Below are 27,379 nucleotides of genomic sequence, written 5' to 3'. Positions count from 1 at the left end.
CTCGGGAGACAGAGGCAGGCGGATCTCTGGGAGTTCGAGGCCAGCCTGGTCTACAAGAGCTAGTTCCGGGATGGGCACCAAAGCTACAGAGAAACCCTGTCTCGAAAAAAAAACAAACAAACAAACAAAAACAAACAAACAAACAAAAATCTAAATTGGAAAATGATTGAGAAAGATACCTGATGTCAATCTCTGACCTACACACACCCTACCCCTGCATATACACAAGAACAAACAGCCAAATACACACACACAAACACACACACACTTCATACATGTTAACTTACTAGTATATTATCAGGGAATTAGCCTTTGGTAGATTGTTTTCATCTTTGAAAGTATCTCAGCAAATTCTTAATTTGCCTCCTCTGCCTTGGTGCAGTGTTTGTAATTCTGATTTAGAATTGTGCTAAAGTCACTTGTCATGGCACATGCTTTCAATCCCAGCACTTGGAAGGCAGAGGCAGGCAGATCTCCATTGACTGTGAGACCTGCCTGGTCTACATAGAAAGTACCAGGCCAATCAGGGCTACATAGTGAGAGCCTGTCTCTTGTCTCAAAACAAACAACAAAAATCAAAAATCCCACCACCACCAAACTGTTAAAAGGATAGTCTTCAGAGACAAAGCAGTTGAGGATTCTGGGGTTGAAACAAGCACGGTTGGTGAATGAAGCTGTTGTCATAATGGATTTCCTTCCATTGGATTTCTGGAATATGTTTTAGTACTGCTTTACCCCTCTCCTCAACTTACCTGTCTTTTCCTCTGAAGTTTGTCTGTGTCTCCTTTTCTGTTTTTTCTTTCTCTTTTCTTTTCTCCATCTTCCCTTTCTTCTCTCTTTTTTCCTCTGCCCAGGTTAGCCTCGAACTCTTACTTCTCATACTTCAGCCTCTGAAATGTCTGTGTTATAGGCATACCCCTCTGTATGCCTTTTTATGTGTTTTGGTTCTTGTGATTTTGAACTCTTCATAAGGAAAGTGTTAGATAAAATTAAAGTAGGCCAATATAGAGGCTTAGTCAGTCGGTAAAGGTGTCTCTGTCAGCTGTCAAGTGTGACATTTTGAGTTCAGTACCTGTAGTCAGAGTTTTTCTGTGTCTCAGATGTTGCTCCCAAATATCCATGCAGAGATTTACTGCTAATTATAAATGCTTGGCTGATAGCTTAGGCTTATTACTAACTAGTTCTTACAACTTAAACTAACCCATTATTTCTATTAATCTATGTGCTGTTCCGAGACTCGTGGCTTTTACATGTTCTGCATACCTGCTTTCTTTCCATCTGACTGATGACTTCTCTCATTCTGTCTTTCTTTCCAGCATTCTCTCTGACCCCAAATTTTGCCTAACTATCAGCCAATCAGCTTTTTATTAACAATGAGAGCAATACATATTTACAGTGTACAAAGATTGTTCCATAGCAAGTACCCAGAGCCCACATGCTGAAAAGAGAGAACCAACTCCCACTGGTTGGTTGTTCTCTGACTTCAAAATTGTTCCACCCTCAGAAGAGAGTAAGTAGTAGCCCCAAAAGATTGGGAGTAATATACTTCAAAGATTTTGTCATTAGTCATATGCCCATATTGATTTAGAATTTTGAGTTTTTCACATTTGTGCATATAAATTTACACATGTTTTTATTTACACTTATGAATGATGGAATAGTGTCACCAAAAGGCTGAATAATTTGTCACGTAATGAAGGAAGTTAAAAGGACAGCTGGGACTTGAGACTTGTAATCATTTCAGTTTTAGTCTGTTACAATTTTATATCATAAAGTAATCAGTGATAAAATTGAATAGTAGTTGTCCATAAGTTGAGTACTTGTAGTTTGTAATATGTAACCCTATATATCAAAATTACCAGAATTAGCTTGTATTTTTTAATCCTTAACCTTTCTGAATTTTTGTGTAATGGAAAATGATGAGATCAGTTTCATTATCCACCTTTAAAAAACAAGAAATCAATTTGAAAGATAATTTAAAGTTAGCAATGTAAGTACTGTAGGCACTTAAGAGTATAGTTGGTTAGATTATTCTTGGATTCTGAGTGCTTTCTAATTTTTACTTCTAGAATGGGGCAAAACAGTATTAAAAAACCTTTCCTCTTCTTGATTTTATTATAATCTCAATACTTACATAAGTTGTGATCCAGCTGAAAGTAACTACATAGTAGGTCTTTCTAACTTTTTCTCCCTCTGAATTTTTTCTTTTTGCCCTTTATTTTTAGTTTTTAATACTTTTAATTATAAATCAGAAAGTACTGTAGAATTCCCAAAAGAATAAGATATTTTGCTTTTAAGCCGGGCGGTGGTGGCGCACGCCTTTAATCCCAGCACTCGGGAGGCAGAGGCAGGCGGATCTCTGTGAGTTCGAGACCAGCCTGGTCTACAAGAGCTAGTTCCAGGACAGGCTCCAAAACCACAGAGAAACCCTGTCTCGAAAAAACAACAACAAAAAAAAAAACAACAACAAGATATTTTGCTTTTAAAGATCTCTAAATCAAATCAAAACCCTTAATAATGAGGAAATTTAAAATATTAGTAGATTCAGATATTTCATAAAAGATGATATATAAATTCCTTGGAGACACATGAAAAGAGATTGTGCACCATTAATCATCAAGAAGATTGAGCGCCACTAATTACCAAGAAAACACACTATTTTCATCACTCTTAGGATTTAACCAGTAATGTAATGATAGAACTTTCACCAGTTGACTTACAGTGTGGCGGAGTAATTGCATAGGGTACAAGGGAAGTTTCTGGGAGATAGGTTTTATTTTTAATTCAATCTTTGAAAATTCTGTGTATTTGGATCTTTTGGGACCACCAGCCCCAAATAATGACAAGAATGACTTCTAATTAATTATAAGCTTGGCCTTTAGTTTAGGCTTATTCCCAACTAGCTCTTATAACTTAAATTAACCCACTTCTGTTAATCTACATTCTGCCATTTGACTTTTTACCTCTTCTCCATTCTGTATGTCCGACACCCTTCATGTCTCCCTGGCGTCTCTCTCACATGCCTAGATTCATTCTTCTCTGCCTGGAAGTCCTGCCTAACCTCTCCTGCTTAGCTATTGGCCATTCAACTCTTTATTAAACCAGTCAGGTGCCTTAGGCAGGCAAGGAAAAACTGTGACACATCTTTGCACAGTTTGCTCAAATATCCCACAACAATTATATATGTGGGTGTGTTATCTCTTAAATTATACCCCTTGTACATCCTCTGAACTCCTTCTGATAAGTTCTCCTATTTTCATATATTTGTGTGTATGTGTTTAATTAATTAGTTTAATTTAATTTAATTAGTTTAATTAGCATGGGTAGAACATTATTTACTGGAGCATGGGCAACTAATCAATGACTACACCACTGAAGAAATGATTTTCCCTTTTCCAGTAGCCATTAACTGCTCGTGGAACCTCCCAGGCCTCTTCCCCAACAATGATGAGTCAGTCTACAAAGTGCTTGCCTTAGAAACATTGAGAACTTCATTTTATATACTTAGCAACCTATGTAAAAAGCCAAACACAGTGATGTAATCCCAAGACTGAGGGTGTGGAGACAAGAGGATCCCTGGGACTTGCTGGCCAGTCACTATAGCCAAATCAGTAAGCTACAGTTCAGCTAGAAACCCTATATCAAAAAATAAGGTAGAGACAGATGGAGGAAGATGCTCGACTTTAACTGCTGATCTCTCTACTCATGTACACATACACACAAAGAATGTGGGAAGGTAGCTCACTCAGTAAAGTGTGTGTTGTGCAAGCTTGAGGACCTGAGTTTGGATCCTGAGCATCCATGTAAAAAGCTGTTTGCCATGGCATGAAAATGAGCTGGGCCTGAAGGAAAAGGAAGATCCAGCCTCAGGGAAAGACTCTGTCTTAAAACATAAGGCGGGGACAGATTGAGGAAGACACTCAACATTGATTGATAGTCATACACTCACACCTGCAAATATATATGCACACATATACACACATAGAAAGAAATATTATCACTGGGCTAAGATTATAGCTCAGAGGTAGAGTACTTGCTTAGCATATGCAAAGCCCCAGGTTCAAGGCCCTGAACTCCCCCACCCCCATAAAACTAGTTGTTTGTGTAAGGTACTAGGGTGGTAACTGTTCTATATTTTGATTGGGATGGAAGCTGCACGGGATTGTAAATTTACCTAAAGCCACCAACCTCCATAGATCAGATTTAAATGTATAATATACAAATAATTTGGGAAAGATGCTAAAAATATTTAATGTTCAGTATTTGTAATACATTTAAAAATATTTTATATAGCATTATCCATTTTAGGTGTTATGTATTACTGTGACCAAAACAACTTTATGTAGTTACATTTTTCTAAGATAATAATGTGAATGGCTTTGTTCTTGGCTCTCTTTTAGGTCTAACTGGTTCTTCTGTCCACAGGACCTTCTGGAAAGCTATATGTTTAGAATTCTTTTGGCTTGATTTGTATACAATTTGTCTGAAACAGTAATGAGAGTAATTTTGGGGTTTTTGAAGTTCTTTTCTAAAGAATTTTAGTTTATAATTTCATTGATGTTTATTGAAAGTGACATTTGAGTGTGATTTTATTTAACAGTACCATTTTAATAGTAGTAGTAATGGATTATTTAATAGTAATCATAGATGTATGTTATTTGGCATAGTAAGGTTTCTCTTTTCTCTCTAGACCATATTTCAGTGAAGAATTTTACTTTGAGATTCCAAGAACTTTCCAGTATTTGTCATTTTATGTTTATGATAAGAATGTTTTACAACGAGATCTTCGTATAGGTAGGTACAATTCACATATATATTTCTTTTTTCTTCAAGACAGGGTTTCTCGGTGTAGCTCTGGTTGTCCTGGAACTCACTCTGTTGACCAGGCTAACATCGAACTCACAGAGATTCTCCTGACTCTGTCTCTTGAGTATTGGGATTATCAAGATAAAATATTTGTAAAATGTGGGTGCTTAGAATCAAACCCAAGTCCTCTGGAGTATTAGTCATTGCTCTTGACTGCTAAACCTTTTCTTTAACTCCTTACCCCTGTTTATCCTCCTTTAAGATCATATCACTGTATTTCCCAGACTGGTTTTGAACTGGTGGGATCAAAAGGTCATTCTACCTCATTTTCTTTAGTAGCTGGTATTACAACATGCACCGTTAGACCTGATCTATCACATTTGTATTTGTGGATGTATATATATATACCTGCACTTTTTCTCATCATTAGAACAAAATAGCTGTCAGAACCAACTTGAGGGAGGAAGGATGTGCTTTGTTTAAAGTTGTAAAAGATTTCATCATGGAGAGAAAGACACAGCAGTGGGGGTGACCCAGTCTTTGTCACTGGGAGCATAAAGTGGCCGGTTTCATCCTGGTATTTGACTAGGGAGCAGGGAGAATGGGACAAGAACTAGGGCTCAGATGCCTGCACCAGTTACCTGTTCATCAGTAAGGCACTAAACCTCCCCAGACAACATTACCTGAGGACCAACTTTAAAATACATGAGCTGTGGGGAAAGATTCCAGATTTGAACTGTAACAATTTGTTAGCTTTTGTCACTTTCACTACTGAGTACTTGTTCTTTCCCATAGTTTTCAATTCTTATCTACCTTAGAGCTTATTGGAAGTCAGCAGATGTTGACTGAGGTTTCTGTCCCACCCAGTCCCACAGTCATTAAGTCCCAAAGAAATACAAAGGTCTACATTAATTATAAACTGATTGACCTAGTAGCTCAGGCTTCTTATTAATTCTTTCTTACATCTTAAATTAGCCCATTATTCCTGCCTATGTTAACCATGTGGCATGGTACCTTTTTTGGCAAGGCAGTCGCATCTTGCTTGCTCTGTGTGTGGGTGACAACTGGAGACTGACTTTCCTCTCCCAGAATTCTCCTGTTCTCATTGCCCCACCTCTACTTCCTGCCTGATTGCCCCACCTCTACTTCCTGCCTTATTGTCCCACCTATACTTCCTGCCTAGCTACTGGCCAATCAGTGTTTATTTAAAATACAAGAGACAGAGTACAGACCATTGTCCCACAGCATCCCCCTTTTTAAAAATAAGAACTCTGAATCAAATCTTTGTTTAGGTTTTCTACTAACCATTATCCATAACAACTTCTAACCAACATTCTAAACAGAGACAATTTTTAGGAACATGGGTGTATTTTTCCAGGATACTTGATGCTGATTGGGGGCACTTATAATCTTATGGGGACCAAGAGAAAATTTAGAATTACAACCTGCTCTGGATTGAACAAAAGTACCTGGGAGCAAATGAGGCGGGATTCAGGAATAGAGTCCCCAGTGAACACTGATAAGGCGTTATCAGAAGGTAGTTAAAGGGATAGGAGAGCTTAATATCTATCACATAATATGAGATCTTTCAATGTCAGAGAGGTAAAGTAAGGATTGGAAAGAGGCTGTTGGTTATTAGCAGCATTAGGGAGTAACTGATAACTAACTGCATGCTGCCAGGGTGCTGTGTTTTCATTGCCCCTTTACATATTGTGTAGTCTTCATGTAGTATTTCTTGACAAGGCCTTTATTATTTATTTCACATAAATAATAATGGTTTACCAAAGTTGCCTTTGCTGTTTGTTTTATTTTTTTTAATTTATTTTAAAGTAAAAATCACCAGGCATGAAAGTTCACATTTGTACCAAGAGATTGAGGCAGGAGGATTGCTTTGAGTTTGAGGATATCTTGGGTTACAGAGTAAGACTTCCATCTAGAAAAAAGAAAACCAGACAAATATTTCTTTAAAAAAGCAATTACTAGCCAGGCAGTGGTGGCTCATGCCTTTAATCCCCATCACTCGGGAGACAAAGGCATATCTGAGTTCAGGCCAGCCTGGTCTACAGAGCAAATTACAGTACGGCCAAGGCTACACAGAAACAAAAACAGAAAGGGAGGGGGAGGGTTCGGAAGGATGAGAAGAAGATAATTTGCTTCTGAAATGTTGTACTTATGGGGCTGATTGCCTTTTGGGAAGTCACGTGTATCAGGTGTATTTCCTGTGATCTGAAAGATGTAGTAGAAGAGATAAATTTCTGTGTAGCTTTTAGGCACATGTTTTGTTAAATAGGTTTAAGTTGAGGCAACATGGAAAATGAATCACTGTAACAGTACCAGTGTGATTTATATTATGAGGACATGAATTGCTCAAAGCAATAAAGTTCCAAATAAAAAACTTAAAACTCTCCCTTTTACAGTACTTGCTGTGTATGTAAACATCTGCATAATTGCAAAGTACGCATAAAGCTTTAAAATTATGGAAATGATAGAATAGAGGCTCTACAGAGGTTGTTATTCCTGACAGAAGGATTCTCTCATTCATGCTCATTCTTATTCATTCATATATAGTCTGTCTCCCCCCTGTAGTAGGAAGGCCATTATTTGTTCCTGGCTGCTCAGCCCTGAAATAACAACACAGAAACTGTATTAATTAAACCACTGTTTGGCCTATTAACTCTAGCTTCTTATTGGCTAATTCTTATATCTTAACCCATTTCTATTAGTCTGTGTATCGCCATGTGGCTGTGGCTTACCAGCAAGGTTCGGCTTACTGACAAAGTTTGGCATCTGTCTCCGGCAGGGCTACATGACTTCTCTCTGCCTCTGCCTTCTTTCTCCCAGCTTAGTTTTCCCCACCTAGCCCTGCTCTACCCTGTCAGGCCCAAAACAGCTTCTTTATTAACCTATGGTTTTCACAGCATACAGACGGGAATCTCACATCACTCCCCCTCCTATGCTGACTTGAGATCACAATTCTGCATCTGCCTCCTAATTGCTAAGGTTTTAAGCATGTGCTACCACATCTGGCCTAGTAAACACTCTTAAAACTATATGCTAGGGCTTGGACTATAGCTTAGTAGCAAAGTGCTTTTATAGTATGCCTGAGATCCTAATAACAAGAAAAACTAAAAAAGTAACTATATAAATTTAATATGTTAAAAGTTGCATGCTAGATATTCTCTATACCTTTTCCTGGGTAGATGATAGCAAAGACATTCCCTATCAAAAATCTGTAAAAGATAAGAACTTCAGCTGTAGGGTGTATGCATGTATGTGTATATGTATTTTTCTATGTATATATGTATTTTTAAAGTACCAAGCTATTATTAATACCTTAAAATTTATTTCGGATGCAGAATCAGTGATAATCGGAATTACAGTAGTTACGATTATCTCACATTCATCCCATGCTAAACTGAATGCTTCATTATTTTCTATCCTGAGCTATTTCAGGTATATTGATTTGTTAAGAATTTTGTACAATCTATAGAGTAAACATTTCAAGAAATTTATATCAGCCGGGCGGTGGTGGCGCACGCCTTTAATCCCAGCACTCGGGAGGCAGAGGCAGGCGGATCTCTGTGAGTTCGAGACCAGCCTGGTCTACAAGAGCTAGTTCCAGGACAGGCTCCAAAACCACAGAGAAACCCTGTCTCGAAAAACCAAAAAAAAAAAAAAAAAAAAAAAAACCAAAAAAAAAAAGAAATTTATATCATTTGACCCTCAATCTAAATTCCATAGCAGTATGAGGAATGTTTGCTTCTTTTAATCCCTCTTTCTATACTTAGATATCAGTGTGCACATTCAATACTAAAGTGATTTCAGTTTTACCTTCATATCTCCTCTTAAAATTCACAAAAAGCCCTGAAGTACATTTTTCTAGTGTCATTTTGTACAATTCTAGCTTATAACACAAAGATTTTTTTTGTTTATATTAGATTTCACTCAAAATATTTTTAAAACATCATAGATTTAAAGTTTTATGCACTTTAAGTTTTCTATGTTAAATTGATGAATTTTCAGTAGGTCTCCTTTGAGTAGTAGTATTACAACAGTTGCCATTCTATTAAAAATCTAATTGTATATCTTAATTTTTTTCTTTAAATTATATACATCTTTAGTTTGAGTTTTAAGTTATAAATATGGAGATAAGCTTATAAAACTAATACGTTAAAAAGTTAGGTAACAACTTTATTAAGGTGTAAGTCACATACCGTAACATTTCTTGTTTTAAAGTGTGTATTATAGGGGGCTGGAGAGATGGCTCAGCAGTTAAAAGCACTGGTTGCTCGTCTAGAGGGCCCAGGTTCAATTCCCAGCACCCACATGGCAACTCACAACTTTAACTCCAGTTGTAGGGGATCTGACACCCTCACATAAATATATGTGCAGTTAAAACACAAATTCACATAAATTAAAAAATAAATTGTTACTTAAAAAGTGTGCATTATATTTAAATCTTATTTTTTAATGACTCAGAAAATCATTTTATATATCATACATATATCAATATATATAGAGATGAGAAAGAACAAAACATGGTAAAAAATGATAAGATTTTGGAAGTTCTGGGTGAAAAAAAAATGGAAGTTTTTTGTACTCTTCTTGACAACTTTTTTCCAAATTTGAAAATCTTTTTTGGGGGATGGGGGCAAAGTCTCTATATAGCCCTGACTGTCCTGGAACTCATTATGTAGACCAGGTTGGCCTTTAACTCACAGTGATCCTCCTATCTCTGCTTCCTGAGTACTGGGATTATCAAGATAAAATATTTGTAAAATGAGAAAAGTGAGAAAAGCTTGCACTGTTTTTTTAATATATCCTGCAGTTGTATGATCACCATCTATTTCCAGAAAAAAATTTTAAACATAAGTTTTCCTGTGTTTATTTTTCTATCTTCCTTTTCACTTGCTATTCCAAAATTTATACTTCTACTCATAAAAGTTTGCCGTTTTCAACTGTTGAGCTAAAAATAAGGTATGTTACAAGCAAAAGGACATAACATATAGTTGAGGTAGTAGTTTTTTTAAAAGAAATTTTTTAGGTGCTTTGATATTTTGTCTACATGTATGTCTGTGTGAGGTGAGAGTATTGGATCCACTAGAGCTGGGTTTGCAGGCAGTTGTGAGCTGCCATGTGGGTGCTGGAAATTGAGGGTATTACCTTTGGACGGGTAACCGGTGTTTTAATTGCTGAGTTATCTCTCCAGCCCCAAGTAGTTACTTTTTAGAAAAGGAAAGAGTGAATTTGTTTTAAACTATAATATATCTCCTTTGTTGGAGCTTTTGTACAATCTTTGAATTGTCAGTCATATGCAAAACTATGAATTGAGGAAGGAAATGCTTTGCACCAACATGGCAGATACTTCATTTGAAAATTATTTCTTTTCTGCTACATTGTTCATGATAGATTATCTTTCCTTGGTAGATAGCTGCCTTAATTTTTAAAATATATGAATATATAATTGAAGCAGTATAATCAGTTTAATAATGTTTTAATAAAGTGAAATTTTATTAAGATAGTTTTTGAGGTTCTTTTTTATTAATAGGTGATATTATTTGTCCTTTGTTGTAATTGCAACATATAACCTCTTTCTAAATGCAAATATAACTGCTCAAAATTAGCCAGCACATTTACTTCATTCACGGTGTTACAGAACCGTGAATTATATTGCACTGCCATTTGTATTTTGTTTTTTATCCTGAATGTACTAGTAAAATATTAATTTAAATAAGTGCTAAACTATATTAAAGTTCAACTCAGATTTTCCTTCCTTCCTTCCTTCCTTCCTTCCTTCCTTCCTTCCTTCCTTCCTTCCTTCCTTCCTTCCTTCCTTCCTTCTTTCTCTTTTCTTTCTTCCTTTCTTTCTTTTGTTTTTCTGGTATTTTGAGACAGGGTTTCCCTTTGTAGTGTAGACTGGCCTCAAATTTACATAGATCCCTCTGTCTCCTGAGTGCTGGGATTATGGCTGTTTTTCTAATCCCAATTCAGACTCATAAAAGGGTCTACCAATGAACAAACAAAAATAAGACATTTCTCTTTTAGGGTATAGGAGGAATGTACATTGTAGAAATAGGTTTTTAAATTCTGTACTCACAGCCAGGCAGTGGTTGTCCACGCCTTTGATCCCAACACTTGGGAGGCAGAGGCAGGTGGATCTCTGTGAGTTCGAGACCAGCCTGGTCTACAAAGAGAGTTTGAGGACAACAAGGACTGTTACTCAGAGAAACCCTATCTCCAATAAATAAATAAATTAAAAAAATAAATAAAATCTGTAATTCCAGCACCCAGAAGTATAAAGCAGGAGGATCACCATGAATTCAAGTCTATATTGAGCTATATAACAAGTACCAGGACAGCTAGGGCTACATAGCAGCATCCTATTTCAGAGAAAGGGTGGTGGTTGATTTTTATATCAACATATTCAATTCTAAAGTATTTTCCACAAAGTATATAATACTGCTAATGGGTCATAAGGTTGTATAAAATATGTTTTCTTGTCATCTTTTTAATTTTCTGTAGGAAAAGTAGCCATCAAAAAAGAAGACTTGTGTAATCACAGTGGTAAAGAAACTTGGTTTTCACTGCAACCTGTTGACTCGAACTCAGAAGTTCAGGTAAGTTAAAACCTGCAAGAGACTGTGACATAAAGAAAATGAATGAAAACCAACTAATTATACTAGTTTATACAGTTAGAATTTGTTATACCTTAAGTTCTAATACCACATATTATAGACCTTCAAGTAATAGAGAGCTTGAAGGAAGTGGCTTTTCCATGCAGATATAAAAATTAGGTATGAATGGTGAGATAGCTCACTAGGTAAAGGTGCTTGCCGCCAAGCCCAATGACCTGAGTTCAATCCCTAGAATCCCTGTAAAGGTGAACAGAGAGAACCAGCTCTCACCTCTGACCTCCATACATATTCATGGCACCTGTACACATAAATACACATGTACATACATGCATTCATAGAGGACTAACCACAAAATAATAAAAATCTAACAGACATTTAAAGGTCGTCATGAGCAAAGTACAATATATACATAGTTAGAAATGCCACAGTGATATCCATTAAAAAGTACAATTGATGTGCATTGATAATTATAAGAAAAAGTAATATGTGTATATACATAGTTTAGTAGTTTCGTTTGTTTGTCTTTGAAGCAGGGTCTCTCTATGTAGCCCTGGCTGTCTGTAACACAGTATGTAGCCTAGGCTGGCCTAGAACTCATAGAGGTCCACCTGCCTCTGCTTTCTAGTGCTGAGATTAAAGGTGTGTGCTACCACACTCAGCAAGAGGACATTTTCTTCATTTCTGAGACCCAGTAGCAAATTACTGCATTTTTTAAAGATGAAACATTTTAAAGGAAAAGTTGTTTTATTAACTCTAACCTTTAGGGGAATGCGTGGAAGTCTGATTTTATTTATTCTTATCTGGATGCTTTTATTCCATTTCTAATTAACTAGACTTGGAAAAGGTGTTACTTTTTTTTGACAGTTTGAGTGTGGAGTTTATTTGAGATAAAGGGAAGAAATAATAATAGAGTGAAACAGAGATGGAGGTGGGGGGGTAGCCAGAAAATGTTACTTTTTGAAACCATGGGGGGATCTGCAATGCACAGCCTTTATTCCTACCTCCCCCTTCCTGTTCACTTCTTTTTATTTGAAAGGTAGAATTATTAGTTTCTTCTTTCCTCTTCCCAAAATCAAAATCACATTTTTGATGTGAACAGAAATGTACATTGAAGTTTCTAGAAAGCTTGAGTTTCTATGATTTAGAAAATACTTCTAAGGGAATCTTCTTTTTGTAACCCTATTTATTAAATACAGTAACAATTGTAAAACCGTTTCTAAGATCATAACTGCAATCAGGAGTCCTTCTCCTATGGAGGCTATAATTTGCCACTAGGACTCAAACAGATTTTAAGACAAGGGGGAAGAAACATACCCACAGATACTTTCCAAATAAAGTGTGTCTCCATTTCCTCATAACCTTTCATGCAATCTCTGTGATTCAATTTTCAAAAAAATAAGTATTGTTTGTTAAAATTCCTTAAGTACAAAATATAGCCAAGTTCTTTTTGTTTTATGTACTATACCCCATTTTAATATTCATTCTTTGCATCTGACCATAAGCATTGTTCAGATCCCAATAGTATAGCTTTGTCAGTGACCCAGGTGAGAAGCAATGTGAAGAGGTAGAACGGACTGAAATTAGAAATCAGAAGACTTTTACTGGGTGTTTTTTATTTTTTTTGGTTTTTTCGAGACAGGGTTTCTCTGTGGTTTTGGAGCCTGTCCTGGAACTAGCTCTTGTAGACCAGGCTGGTCTCGAACTCACAGAGATCCGCCTGCCTCTGCCTCCCGAGTGCTGGGATACTGGGTGTTTTTATATGGTTATTTTAATGACCTTTAGCTTCATTTCTGTAAAATGAGAATAAAACTCACCAGTTTGACTCATATGGCATGAGAAGAATACTTTAAAACTATTAGTTTTGAGCTGTGTTGTATGTAGTTCAGTTGGTAGAGTGTTGGACTATCAAGTGCAAAGCTCTGGGTGTGAGCCTCAGTATCACAGAAACTGAGCTTCATGGGGTAAGCCTATAGTCCCAGAACTGAGGAAGTGAAGGCAGGATTTTAAGGCCAGCTAGGCTGCATAAATTCTTGTTTTTAAAACAAACAAACAAAAACCTGTTAATCTATATACAAATGTAAATTTATTACCACCAGTCAAACTGGTGGTGTCCTACTTAGGGTTTCTGTTGCCCTGATGAAACACCTTGAGCAAAAAAGCAAGTTGGGGAGGAAAGAGTTCATTTGGCTTACATTTCCATATTGCTTTTGTGGTAGTTTGAATGAAAATGGCCCCATAGACTAGTAGGGAGTGGCACTATTAGGGACCTGTGGCCTTGCTGGAGTATGTGACTTTGATGGAGGAAGTGGGTTACTTAGGGTGGACTTTGAGCTCTCTGATGCTCAAGCTAGGCCCAGTATGGCATTTCCTTGCTGCTGCCTGCAGATCAAGATGTAGAACACTCGGCTCCTTCTCCAGCGTCATGTCGGCCTACATGCTGTCATGCTTCTTGCCATTATGATAATGGACTAAACCTCTGAATTATAAACCAGCCCCAATTAAATGTTTTTCTTTATTAGAGTTGCCATAGTCATGGTGTTTCTTCACTGCAGTAAAACCCAAACTAAGACACTGTTCATCACTAAAAGAAGTCAGGGCAGGAACTCAAAAGGACTGAAGCCTAGAGGCAGGAACTGATGCAGAGACCATGGAGTGATGCAGCTTTACTGGCTTGCTCCTCATAACTTGCTCAGCCTGCTTTCTTATAGAACCCAGGACCACCTGCCCAGGGGTAGTACCACCCACATTGGGCTGGACCCTCCCCCATCAATCACTACTTAAGAAAATGTTCTACAACTGGATCTTATGGGGGCACATTTTCTCAGTTGAAGTTCCCTCCTTTCAAATAACTCTAGCTTGTATCAAGTTGACAGAAAACTAGCTAGCACAGGTGCTTTCTAATGTAGCCTTACAAAATTGCCAGTTTACTTTTTCTTTTTTATACATGATTTAATACATTTTCCATATACAATCCACATAAGAAGTTGGGTATGGTGTTAACCTTTTTGAAGATGGCTCTCACTTTGTACCTGAGGTTGGCTTCTACACACCTTAGTAACCTCCCTAGTATTGGGATTATAGGCAGGCATCACTGTACCCATCTAATCTTTCTAATAATTTGAACAAAAGGAAAGATAAAGGGCTTTGAGATTTTGATCTGAAATAGATTAGGCTATTTGTTGTTATAGGGAAGCGCAGGCTGCTTTTTGTCCCGGTTAGCTTTACATCCGAAATAATTACACAGAAACTGTACTCATTTAAACACTGCCTGGTCCATTAATTCCAGCCTCTTATTGGCTAATTCTCACATCTTGATTAACCCATTTCTAATAATCTGTGTAGCACCACGAGGTGGTGGCTTACCAGGAAAGATCTTAACCTATGTCCATCTTGGGCCGGAGCTTCATGGCGTCTGCCTGACTCTGCTCTTCTTCCTCCCAGCATTCTGTTCAGTCTACTCTGCCTGTCTAAGCTGCTGTCCTATCAAAAGGCCAAGGCAGTTTCTTTATTAACCAATGAAAGTAACACATAGACAGAAGGCCCTCCTACTCCAGAGATTCCTTACAGTTTGTTTATTGAATGCTTTCTTACTGACCAGCATAAATTTTCTGAAGGATTTAAGGGTTTTGTTCTAAAAATGTAGTACTCTATAGAGTATTCTTTATGTAATACTTGAAGATGACACTGGAAACTAATGCTGTAGCACAGACTTTTGACAGTATATATATAAAACTGTCACCTCTGAAACATGAAAATACTTGAAGTAGCATTTATGTTTTGTATATAGTATTGGCATTTTAAATTGTAGTATTATTTGGTTTCATGACCATTAGTCATTAACCTTTTCAGAATTTTTATCTTAAATGCTAATTAGCAAGATTTACCCGTTATTTAAAATAGATTTTAAAAGAAGAATGCTGTAGGTGGTGGGAGGCATGGATAATACTTTTTAAGACAGTATGATATCTTTGGGAATATGATTATTTAGTCACAGACCGATCTGAGAATACCACATTAACCTTGTAAGTATTGAAGATATGAAAACAGCCCATAATTAATACAAGCCTAGTCTGTTAATGTTTGTTTATCCTGTATGTTTTATAACTTTTTTTAAAAATGAAAAAATAAAAATAGATGACAATGTAGAAAGTGATGATAGTGAATTTAGCCAGGTTTCAATCTAATTATTACTTTTAGTAATTATAAAAGTATGTACTAAGAACAACAGTGAGTAATTAATATGCATCATGTCATTTAAGTTCCTTAAGATGTAGATAGTATTAACCTCATTTTACAGATTATTTTAATAGAATTAAAAGATGCTCTGACTTCTCCAGTCACAAAAACTGATTTCATTAGAGATCTGTCTCCTAATCACTGTGCCGAGCTGCCTTTCAGTAATGGGGGAGCTTTGAAAAGGTGAATTGCAAGAAGTTCCCTGTACCTGTGAGCTAGCCACCAGGCATTTGCATAAAAGCTGCATGTTAATTGGTTAGGTTCTGACATGACAGTAGCAGACAAAATAAAAATTCAGTTAAGTTAAAAGTGATCTTTGAAGTGACTTTAAATTCTCCTAAGATGGTTGGCTGCCACAGAGAAAGTTCTTATATGGGGCTGTGGCGAAGGAACACTGTGTAGTGTCCCCTGTAGTAGGAGGCCCACCCTGCAGCAGTGCAGGCGAAGGCGGTGGCACTGAGATCCACTGACTGATGGTTTGCTTTTCATGTTATGTTTCTTTCCCTTTGCATTTTACAGAGTGAATAGTTAGTGTTTTCTTCTTTTACTCTAACAACTTTATTCTTGTGGGGAGAAAAGATTGAGAGGTCTTACGGGGGAATTGTGTGTGATGGATGTATGCATGTGCAGGTGCCCATGTGCATGTGAGCCTGTGCGTGTAGAGGCCAAAGAATAACCTCAGGTGTCATTCCTCAAACCCTCTCTTGCTTTTTGAGATAGGGGCTCTCATTGAGACCTGAAGTTCACTGATTTGCTAGACTTGCTGGTCATTGAGTCTCAGGGATCTGGCTGTCTCTACCTCTCTAGCATAGGGAAACAATATCATCTCTATTTTTTTAAAAATTTATTTCTTTAAATTTTTGAGATTATAATATAATTACATTTTTTCTTTCCTTCCTCCAAGCCCTCCCATATATCCCTCCTTGTTCTCCTTGTTCTTTTTCAAATTTATGTCTTCTTTTTCTTTCTTTCTTTTTTTTTTTTTTTTTTTTTTTGGTTTTTCGAGACAGGGTTTCTCTGTGGTTTTGGAGCCTGTCCTGGAACTAGCTCTTGTAGACTAGGCTGGTCTCGAACTCACAGAGATCTGCCTGCTTCTGCCTCCCGAGTGCTGGGATTAAAGGCGTGCACCACCACCGCCCGGCATGTCTTCTTTTTTCATTAATTATTCTTACGTATACACATATGTGTACATATATATGTATGTTTCTTTGTATATGCATGTATTCTTAAGTTCATAACTACAGCCTGCCCAATATGTATAATGCTGCCTGTATGTGTGTTTTCAGAGCCCATCATTTGGTGTTAGATGACCAGTTGGTATGCTCTTTCCTGGGAGGACTATTTCTCCTGCTGTCAGCATTCCTTCTGTGGCTGTAATTCTTTGTGTAGGGTTGGGGCCTCCTGGGCTACCCTCACCCCAAGCCCCATTAGCTGTCTGTTGGTGAAACTTTAGGGACGTACTTTCTAGCATTACTAGTAGACACAGTTTCACAGCAAACTCCTGATCCTCTGGCTCTCACAATTTTTCCACCCCCCTCTTTCACAATGACCCCAGGCCTTAGATAAAGGAATTGTATTGTAGATGTCTCTGTTGGGACTGGGCTCTGCAGCTCTGCATTTTGTTGATTATAGTTTTCTGTAATAGTCCTAGTCTGTTGCAAAGAGAAGTTTCCTTGAGATTTCTGATGAGTACTGTACTTATCTGTGAGTGTAAGGGCAAATATTTAGAATGTGGTTAGACACTCATCTTTTTACACACCCGTCCTCATGCATGTGTAGATGCTTTACCAACCAAGCTACTTCCTCTGCCACATTTAAAGATTCTTAAAGATAAGGTTTCACCCATTCTTTTTGTATGTCTAATGAGAGTACATATCTCTTCCTTTGTTTCTTTCTGTGAATTTACTCTTTTATTGACTCTAAAAAATGCAGTATTCATCTTTGAGTCTCTGTGCTAAACAGCTTCCTCATCTTCAAAGATCTTAGAATTTGCAGAGAGAAGTTGGCTGAATTTGTGTCACTATCCACAGAAGTCAAATTTGATATAGTTCAAGGAAACATTATAGGGCAGTACATTCTGGAATTTGGGTTAGTCCTCTTTGTCTAAGGGCTTGAGTGGACGAAATGATTAGTATCTTTATCTCAGAGAGGAAGATGTTTAATTTCCTATCATTTCCACCAATGAGTTTTTGAAACTCAAATCATTGCTGATGGTTGTTCCCCAAGGACCATTATGAAATGAGGATCTCAGTGTAAAGGGTTGTCTTTGCTTGTAAAGACACAGGAAGTGACGTGCATAAATGTAGTTTAGTTCTTGAAACAGTTTAAATATTTTAGCCTTTAATATTGCTACTTTTTGATTGTAGTTATTTTCTTTTCAGAAGTTCAGGATAGCAGTATTTAATAAGTGCATTTTCTACCCTTTTGCACAGAATTTTAATTTAAAAACTTTATATCTGTTAATGTTTTACTTGTATGTATATCTGTACCACAAGTGTGCCTGCTGCCTGTGGAAGTCAGAAGAGTGTTGGACCTCTGGGAACTGGAATTACAAATGGTTTTGAATCGCCATGTGGGTGCTGGGAATTAAACACAGGTCCTCTGCAAAAGCAGCCATTACTCTTTAACTGCTGAGCCATGTCTTCAGCTCCTTTAAATTTTTTAAAAAGAATATTTTATATGTGTGTCTATGCCTGAGTATATGTATATGTACCACATGTGTGCAAAGCCCATAGAAGTCAGAAGAGAGCATCAGATCCCCTGGAACAGAGTTGCAAGTGGTTGTGAGCTACCACATGAGTTCTGGGAGTCAAACCTGGGTCTTCTACAAGAGCTGTGAGTGCTGTCAACCATGGAGACGTTTCTTCAGCCCTTTTCTACCCTTTTAATCAAACACAGAATTCTTTTCTTGGTTCTGTTTTTTGGCCATTTCCCCCTCTTCGTTGAACTATTCTCTTAAACCATTAAAATATGCCTTCAACTCTACAGTGAGTCCCAGGGAAAGCACTGACAGCTCTCACTACTTAGGGCTTTATGCCACTAAGTTCAGTGGGCTTTTCTAGTCCTTCCTTTCCCTGACTTTTAATCGGGTCCTGATTCTGGCTGACTGCTTCTTTCATTTTAAAGCATTTTCCCCCTTAGGTTCTAGCCCTGGTTATGATTTGGATAGTCATTGTGTGCCACTTGGTGTCTTTTTTCTGTATTTTCTTCCATACAAGTGAAGTTAGTTCAGCTTGTGCCGGTGCCTTCTGAAAATTTTGTTTGGATTCAGTGCCTGCAGCCATCCTCTTAGCTGCAAAGTTGCTGGAACTCACAGCTTTTAAGCTTGGTTCCATTTTTATTTCTTAAGTACCATGATATAGAACACACTTTACATAGATGTTAATTCTGACTGGTGTCCCACACGACTTACACAGATAGCAAACCCAGATCTAATGCCAGATGTAATATTAGTTATATCTTTTTGGTGCAATTATTAAGTCTTAACTAACAGGATGATCTTGACCATCTGCATTATACCATAAGTTACTGAATTTTACATACTTTTTGTTCATGGCCTTTGTTTTAAAACTATTTCAAACAACCATTTAAGAAATCTATACTAGTTTATTAAGCACATGCTCAATTAAAGCATCGTGAATATAAAAGCATAATTTATTATTATAGGTTAATTTTGAAAACTTCATTTTATTTGTACATGGGAAGAAATAGAAATGAGCTATTCTGTCTCTTTTTTAATTTTTATTTATTTATTTATTTTTGGAACGAGGTCTCACTATGTAGCCCTGACTGGCCTGGAAATCACTGTGTAGTCCAGGCTGGCCTGAAACTCAGAGATCTTCTTGCTTTTGCTTCCTGAGTGCTGAAACTCAAGGCATGCACCACTGTACCTTTATCTCATTATTATTGTTCAAAGAGAAAAACAAAACTCACCACAAATGTAAAAGATGTTATAAAGTAAAACTTTGTGTTTTATGTGACAGGCAGTCGTGTCCAGAATTGTGTACAGAGGCAGTTTCTATAGACAAAGCTATGTGAGCTGCCGTGGTGATGCACGCCTATGATTTCAGCTGCTCTGGAGGCTATGCAGGAAGAGTAGCTACTCTGCCTTCAGGACAGCTTAGCAGTATAGCAAGACTTGATCTCAAAAGCAAGCAGCAAAAATCTGTCAGAAACCATATAAGTTTTTATTGTTTTCTCCCCTCTTAAGATTTTATTTTTTTTTTATTTTTTTATTTTTTTATTTTTTTGGTTTTTCGAGACAGGGTTTCTCTGTGGTTTTGGAGCCTGTCCTGGAACTAGCTCTTGTAGACCAGGCTGGTCTCGAACTCACAGAGATCCGCCTGCCTCTGCCTCCCAAGTGCTGGGATTAAAGGCGTGCGCCACCACCGCCCGGCCCCTCTTAAGATTTTAAAACAGTTGAAACATACCAAGTTGTTTTGAATTTGTTTTTAGCTTTATTTATTTTACGTGTCTGTGAGTGTCTCCATGAGTGTGTGTGTGTATGTGGACCATGTGCGTATTTGGTGCTCTTGGAATCCAGAAGAGGCATCAGGTCTCCCAGAGCTGGAGTTACAGATGCTTGTGAGCTGCCATGTAGGTGCTGCGAATTGAACCGGGGTCCTCTGCAGGAGCAGCCAGTGTTCTTAGTCATGAAGCACCTCACCAACCCTGAAACATACTGGGTTGTTTTTGTAAGAAAATTGTTAATGTTCACGATTTAAAGACTGTTTAAATATGAGAGGATTTTGTCTTCATGCATTGCATTTTGCCTGAGTACCTCTGTTTTTCTAAACTATTTATAAATTTTCATGTATTTTTATTTGATATCAGGATATATACATATCTATTATGCTTTTTTCCTTCTCTGAGATTTATTGTATTTTCTACTGATAGCCTCTCTGTTTTATTCCTCTTCAGCTGCAGCCAATTTGATGTTAAATACATCTCATTTCAGTTACTTTATTACTGAGCTCTAAATTTTTCACTAAATTCTTTTCATGGTTCCCAGTTATTTACTGGATTTTTCACTTTATTTTCTGTTTAAAAAACAAACAACAACAAAAAAAAACAGACTGTAGTCGGCATGTAAAAGAATAATTATTATAAAAATATTAACAAAAAACCAGGGGTACATATTATAAATTTGATGCTGACCTGGTCTAAACAGTGATTTAAAAAAAATTAAGCCAGCTATTTTAAACTCCCACTCTTATTAAAATCTGCTATTCACACACACACATACACACACGTATTTTATTCTGTCAACTGTTTAATAATTTTTGATAGACTACTGAGCATTGAAATGTAAAACACATAGGAAATAATTTGGGGCTGTGGGTTTTTGAGGGGGGAGGTTAAGAAAACAATTATAGAATGGCACTGGCCACTTTATTTCTGTCTCATTAACCAAATCTGGGTTATATGGCCTTTTAAAGCTACTATCCCTGGCTATAAAGCTGGCAATACCAGGTTTTGCTGCACTCATGAGTACACTTTCTATAAAACAGAGATTTGTTTTTCTATAATCCAAATCTATACAGTGATGAGATATGTAAGAAATTTTGTGTAAAAATAATCAGGGAACACTAATTTTTCTAAATTGTTCACATATTCGCCCCCCCCCCCCCAGAGACAACGATTGGCTATATAGTGTATGTTAACCTTGTACCAGGATTACAGGTAACAACACTATGCTCAGTGCAGTTTTGCCTTTTTAACACTGAAAAGCAGCTTTGTGTAATTTAAATTTACATTCACTTTCTTTACTAAAGGCAGTGCAATAATACTCATTGTTTTGGTGGATACTGGTGTAGTAATTTGCACGTATATGTTTTCAGGTTAACATTATGTACCATATTAGTAATTGATTTTGTAGTTGTTTGGTACAGGGCTCCCTGTGTAGCCCTGGCTGTCCTAGAACTTACTCTGTAGACCAGGCTTGCCTTCAACTCAGAGATTCACCTGTCTCTCAAGTGCTGATATTAAAGGTGTACATCATCACTACCTAGCTGTAACTGTCTTTGTTTTTGTTTTTTATAAACCAATTATTATCTTTTTATGAACGTAGACAGTGAAGGCTGGCAAAATGCTTCAGTGGGTTAAACATTTTGCAACACAAACCTGACAACTTGAGTTTTATCTCCAGAATCCATTTAAAGGTGGGAGGAGACAACCTCTGACCTCCACACAGCACCATGGTGTGCCAGTGACCACACACAGAAGAGGCAGAGGCAGGGATCTCTGTGAGTTCAAGGCCAGCCTGGTGTACAAACAATAGTTCCAGGACAGGCACCAATGCTGCAGAGAAACCTTGTCTCGAAAAAAAACCACAAAAACTTATAATTTTCTTAATTTATAAACTGTCTTTTAGTTTTAGTGTTCCTTCCTAATAATATGTATCTATCTGTCCTATCTTCAGTATTTTCTTGACCAGGTTAACATGTTATTAACTAATACCAAAGGAATGTTCTCTTGACCGTTAGTAGGAATAATTAATATACTAGCTTGGCATGAGTCAATGATAATAATTCCTGGTAGAATTTCATTAAGTATCTTTTATTTCTCAGATTACATACTGTGACTTTAGTTGTGAATACTTTTTCCCCTCTATTTTAATGGTTTTTATTGGCTCAGAAGTACAGTAGATTCTAGACATTTTCTGAAAGACATTTGTAGGACTACAAAATGCGTGTTTTAAAATAGTGAAACTGCTTTAATATGCAGATATTTGCTCAGTTGTACAAACTGCCTTTCTGGATAAAGTAACACACACGTGCTGGCTTGACAGAACATGTGACTTAAAGTTCCAGTTGAGTAATACTAGAAATTACTATGTAGTGTGGACCTTCAAGGCCAGTCTTGAAACACAGAGGTTGTGAATGCTAAATGCAGGAATGGTGAAAGACATAGTTTGTAAGATATGTGTGATTTTATATCAGTATGTGCCTAGATTTTTCCTGGATTGTTTCTCAGTTTAATTCCAGCTCTATATAACTGCTGATTTTACTCATTGATGCCTTTTGTTTTTTTAGAACTTAATTTTCATGCTCTCTAATTCAGACCTTTGTTGTATTATGACTCATAACTATTTAGTGTTTGTCACGTATTATTCATCTACTCCTGAACTTCATAGCTAATGGTCCTGAGATTCATTTTTGCAAGACAAGTCCCCATAAAGCAGTAAAGCTGATTCAGGTTAGATTCTTTGAACAGTTGTCTAAAAGGGCTCTGAAGAGAAGCCATACCTAGAGAGTAAATACCCTTCCTCTGATAAGATCACTCATTTCACCAGCCGCTAGACATCACATCCCAAGAACCCCACTTGGCGCTATGAGAATTTGTCTTGTCAGCTGTTGGAGGGAGTGCAGCACTGTTAACCAGTTTAGAATTGCTCGTTGCCAGTGAAGGGAAAAGATAACCAAGCTCTAGATTATGTTGTTCCTAACTCTCTTTTTGAGGAAACTGACAGCTTAAATTCCTTTAAACTTACTAAACTGTTTTATACCCACCTCTTAACAGCTGTGTGTCGGAGAGAACTCTGTTTTATTCCCATCCTTCTAGCAATGATTTTGGTCATGTATTGTTACTCTTTAATTGATGTATCCCTGGTTTGTGAACTCATAAGTAGTGACTGTGTCTAAGACGTCTGTTTGTTCCCCTTTGCTCCCATAGTACCCCCTAAGACAACAGATATTAAATTGATCTTTAGTAATTGATAGAAGTTTTAAAAAAATGATTCTTACTGTCTTTAATTTACTTTTATTGCTTTAGGAATTAATTTCTTTTTAATTTTTCTAAAAACATAAGTGCCATTTTTAAGGAAAAATTGTGGTCATTGAGGTATATAAACATTTAGTAAACAGGGCATAAAGTTCATAAATTTTTGTGTGTTATATTTAATGCAGGTATTAGACTGTTTTCTTTCAGATCTTTGATATATACATTGTTGGTTATTAGGCATTTAACAACTAAGTATATGCAGAGCCATGTGAGAGTAGTTAGTGGGTAATTAAATATGTGTGACAAAAGTATATTGTAATATTTTGTTAGCAAAATAGACTGTTCAGTTGATGATTTTTTTTTTGTCATAGGGAAAAGTTCACCTTGAATTAAAACTGAATGAACTGATAACAGAGAATGGAACTGTGTGCCAGCAGCTTGTTGTACAGTAAGCATATCTTTTTTTATTTTTATTTTTTTGCCTAAATTACCTAGAAATAATTCTCTATTTTACATTCTTAGACCAACTTACTATTTTAAGTATTTCAGAAACTTCAAAATGAAACTCTCATCTAACATTTCTTTACCAAGCTGATAATCCAGTTTATTTTTCATCTGGTCCACTCAAGTTATGGCAAGTCATTATGTACTTAACTAATTTTTATTGATTGTGGGTTAAATGACACATCTCTATCTATAAGCATTATGGTATGTCAATGTCATAGGCAAGAGCCCGTGACTTCCTAGCATTGGAGACTTGGATATTGTTTCTAGAGGATATCTTTTTGAAGAACTCAAGACACTACACACACACACACACACACACACACGACACAAGACACTCTTAAGTGGACCCCCTAAGGTTGCCAGCACTTTTCCTGCAGGTTTGATATTCTTTATCATTCTTAATGGTCTGACTGCTCTGTAAAATTTCTGTTCTAGCCTAGTCTTCTACTTCTTCCCTCCCCTTCAGTCCTGTACCCTAGTTTACCAGCAAACTACCAAGACTCCTTCATTCTGGAGCCCTGTTTCTTTGCCTCAATTGATAACTGAATAACCCTGAAATTATCAGGTACATACCCATATACCTCAGAGCAAGGAAATAGAGAAGTTGTTACTTACCTATTGATGCTCCAAACTATAATTTACTCTCCTAATGATGAACCCCCCCCCAATTTTTAAGGCATTGCCTTTCTGTATTAGTCTGTACTGACTGATATTACATATGATCTTAGATGTTTAATTTTTTCTGCTTTTATTAGCTGTCTTGATGCATAAATAATAAAAAGAGACTAAGAGATTGCCATGTATGTATGAATTGCCAAAACAATATATCTATTACAGCATTTTTCTAAGAATTTCATAATAGAAAGCTTTTAAACAGATTTAATAAAAACAGTAAAATTTTGTTGTTACTTGCTTATGGTTTCTGTTTTATTGATTTTTCAACTATAGTTAGCCTGTTAAAAAATAGATCTAAACCAAGTGTTGTGGTGCATGCCTTTAATCCTAGTACTCAGGAATCAGAGGAGGTGGATCTCTGTGAGTTTTAGGCAGCAAAGTCTATATAGAGATTCTAAGACAGCCAGGATTATATTGACCCTTTCTCAACAGAAAAAGAAAAAGACATTCCAAGATTTGTTTGCAGATTTTACCCCTAGATTAACAGCCTACTTCCTTTCCTGCTTGAGTTTGGTTGTTATAGTCATTTGAAGTACTGTTAGATTAGTTTGTTTTATTTACATACCATTTTAGGTTTCTTGATTTAGTCCTTGTTGGCCTAGGGTTTTTTTTAAGGTATATTTGTTTATTTTTATTTATTTATGTGTATTGCGTGTGTGTTTGTGTGGGTATATGTCACACATGTCTAAGTGTTTGCAAAGGTCAGCAGTGTTGGACCCCTGAAGTTGGAGGTTGTTGTGAGCCACCTGGTATGTGTACCTGGAACCTGACTGGGGTCCTCTGGAAGAGAATCAAGGGCTTTTTATTTGCTAAGCCATCTTTCTAGTTTCCTGGTTTTATTTTTGAGAATGTAGACAATTAGCATAGTTTCAAAAGAAGAAATTATAACAAAAGGCATTCATAGATGTAATTCAATTCCCTCTTCCTCACACCCAGCTCTAAGACAATCACAGTCTGATCTCTGTGGCTTTTTGCTTTTTCCTGAATGTCATTCGGATAGACTCATACAATACATGTGGTCTTTTGTGTCTGGCTTATTTTTACTTAGTATACTCCTTTTGATATTCATTCACATTGTTGACTATAATAGTAGTGAGTCTTCTTTCTAATGTTGTTTCCTGGTGCCAGGCACACACAGTTAAATTCTACCACTGAGCCAAACTTAAAACCCCAACCCCCCCCCCCTTTTTTTCCAGATAACTCAATCAATGCACATGCTGGTTAAGTAAACCCAGCTTCACACTCTTAAGATTGGGGACTAGATTTCAATTTTGAATATTTACTTAAATTTTTTTAAAAGATTTATGTATTTATTATGTATACAACATTCTGCCTTCATGTATGCCCACATGCCAGAAGAGGGCACCAGATCTCAATACAGATGGTTGTGAGCCACCATGTGGTTGCTGGGAATTGAACTCAGGACCTCTGGAAGAGCAGCCAGTGCTCTTAACCACTGAGCCATCTCTCCAGCCCCTTAAAAAAAAATTTTAACTTGATACAATAGATTTGCAGGAAGTTGTAAAGGTAATGCAAAGAGGTCTTTGTGTTCTTCACACAATTTTCCACAATAGTTTACATCTTACATGACTAAAGAAATTTGTATGGATAGCTTATAAAACTTTGTCTTCCCGGTGCTCTTTTCTTGATTATTGGGCTAAGGAGGATTGGATGGAATCCTTTCAAAGGACATTTTTAAGTCTAGATTACTCACTAATGACTCACAACTTCATTTCTAGAGGGACCTGACACCCTCTTCTGACTTCCACAGGTAACAGACATGCGGGTGGTGTACATACATGCAGGTAAACACTCACACATATAAGATAGAAATAAATAGCTAGATAAAATATAGTAGAATGAGGAAGTATCTAGGAATGCTAAGTATGTCAGCCTAAGTATGATTTATATTTGTATAATCTCAAAGAATCTCCCCATAAGGTTATCTTATAGAGATACTACTTCACAGTAATGAGACATCCAGCACCTCTTGATATTATGTATTGCAAAAGACACCAAGATCTCTAATCCCAGTCTGGTCACGAGCAAATACCAGACAAACTCAGATTAAACAATACGAAAGCAGGTATCCCAAGGTGACAGACTAAGAGGACATGGCACCTGAATGTAGTGTAGGATGTCATACTGCATCCCGGATCTTAGCAAAATTTGTCTGACATCTATAGATTAATTGGCATTAGTAACATTAAGTAAATGTTAGTTTCTTGATTACAATAGTTTTATATTGGTTAACACTGAGTACTGGGTTTACAGAAACTCTATATGTTATCTTTACAACTATTCCAAAGTCTAAGATTGTCTGTACCTTGTACATTCAACCTGTTTGTTTTGAATCTTAGTCTCATATCCACTGTATTGTCATGTAATATTGCAGCTATACACATCTAAAGCTGAATTCTTTTATTCTCGTGTTGGTTCAGCTCCTCTCCACAGTTTATGTCAGACCTTACATTTTTCTATCTCTAGACCTCCATTTTTAAAGGTTTTCTCCATCTTTGTATGCTACAAAGTAAAATTTTTAAGTGTCCTTGTCTACTCTTATATTTTCTGACATTTCTGCCTCTGTTTTAGTTGACCTTTTCCTTTTCACAATAAGTCATATTTATTATTTACATTGCACAGTGAAGTCACTAAATACTCTGTATTCCTAGAATGTACTTGAGTTGTTCTGTAGGTGTCAGTTAAGTTCCTTGGATACAGTTCATTCTGATAATAATTTGCTTTAAGCTTTGTCAAAGATAGATGAGACTAGCATATATCACAGAGCTAGTAAGAGG

General features: G+C 36.8%; 1 protein-coding gene across 1 annotated transcript in view; it reads left to right on the top strand.

The window, feature by feature from the left end:
* Rasa2 (RAS p21 protein activator 2) overlaps positions 1–27,379 on the top strand; it is a 107,828-nt gene that overhangs the window by 20,932 nt on the left and 59,517 nt on the right. Inside the window, exons 3-5 of the mRNA XM_057767331.1 lie at positions 4,691–4,794; positions 11,329–11,423; positions 23,771–23,847. Of these exons, the coding sequence (XP_057623314.1) occupies positions 4,691–4,794; positions 11,329–11,423; positions 23,771–23,847 (276 nt within the window). The remainder of the gene's footprint in view (positions 1–4,690; positions 4,795–11,328; positions 11,424–23,770; positions 23,848–27,379) is intronic.

This window comes from Chionomys nivalis, chromosome 4, assembly GCF_950005125.1.
Source record: "Chionomys nivalis chromosome 4, mChiNiv1.1, whole genome shotgun sequence".
NCBI classification, from domain to species: domain Eukaryota; kingdom Metazoa; phylum Chordata; class Mammalia; order Rodentia; family Cricetidae; genus Chionomys; species Chionomys nivalis.
Note: the sequence above shows the minus strand (reverse complement) of the source record. Positions and strands in the feature narration are given on the sequence as shown.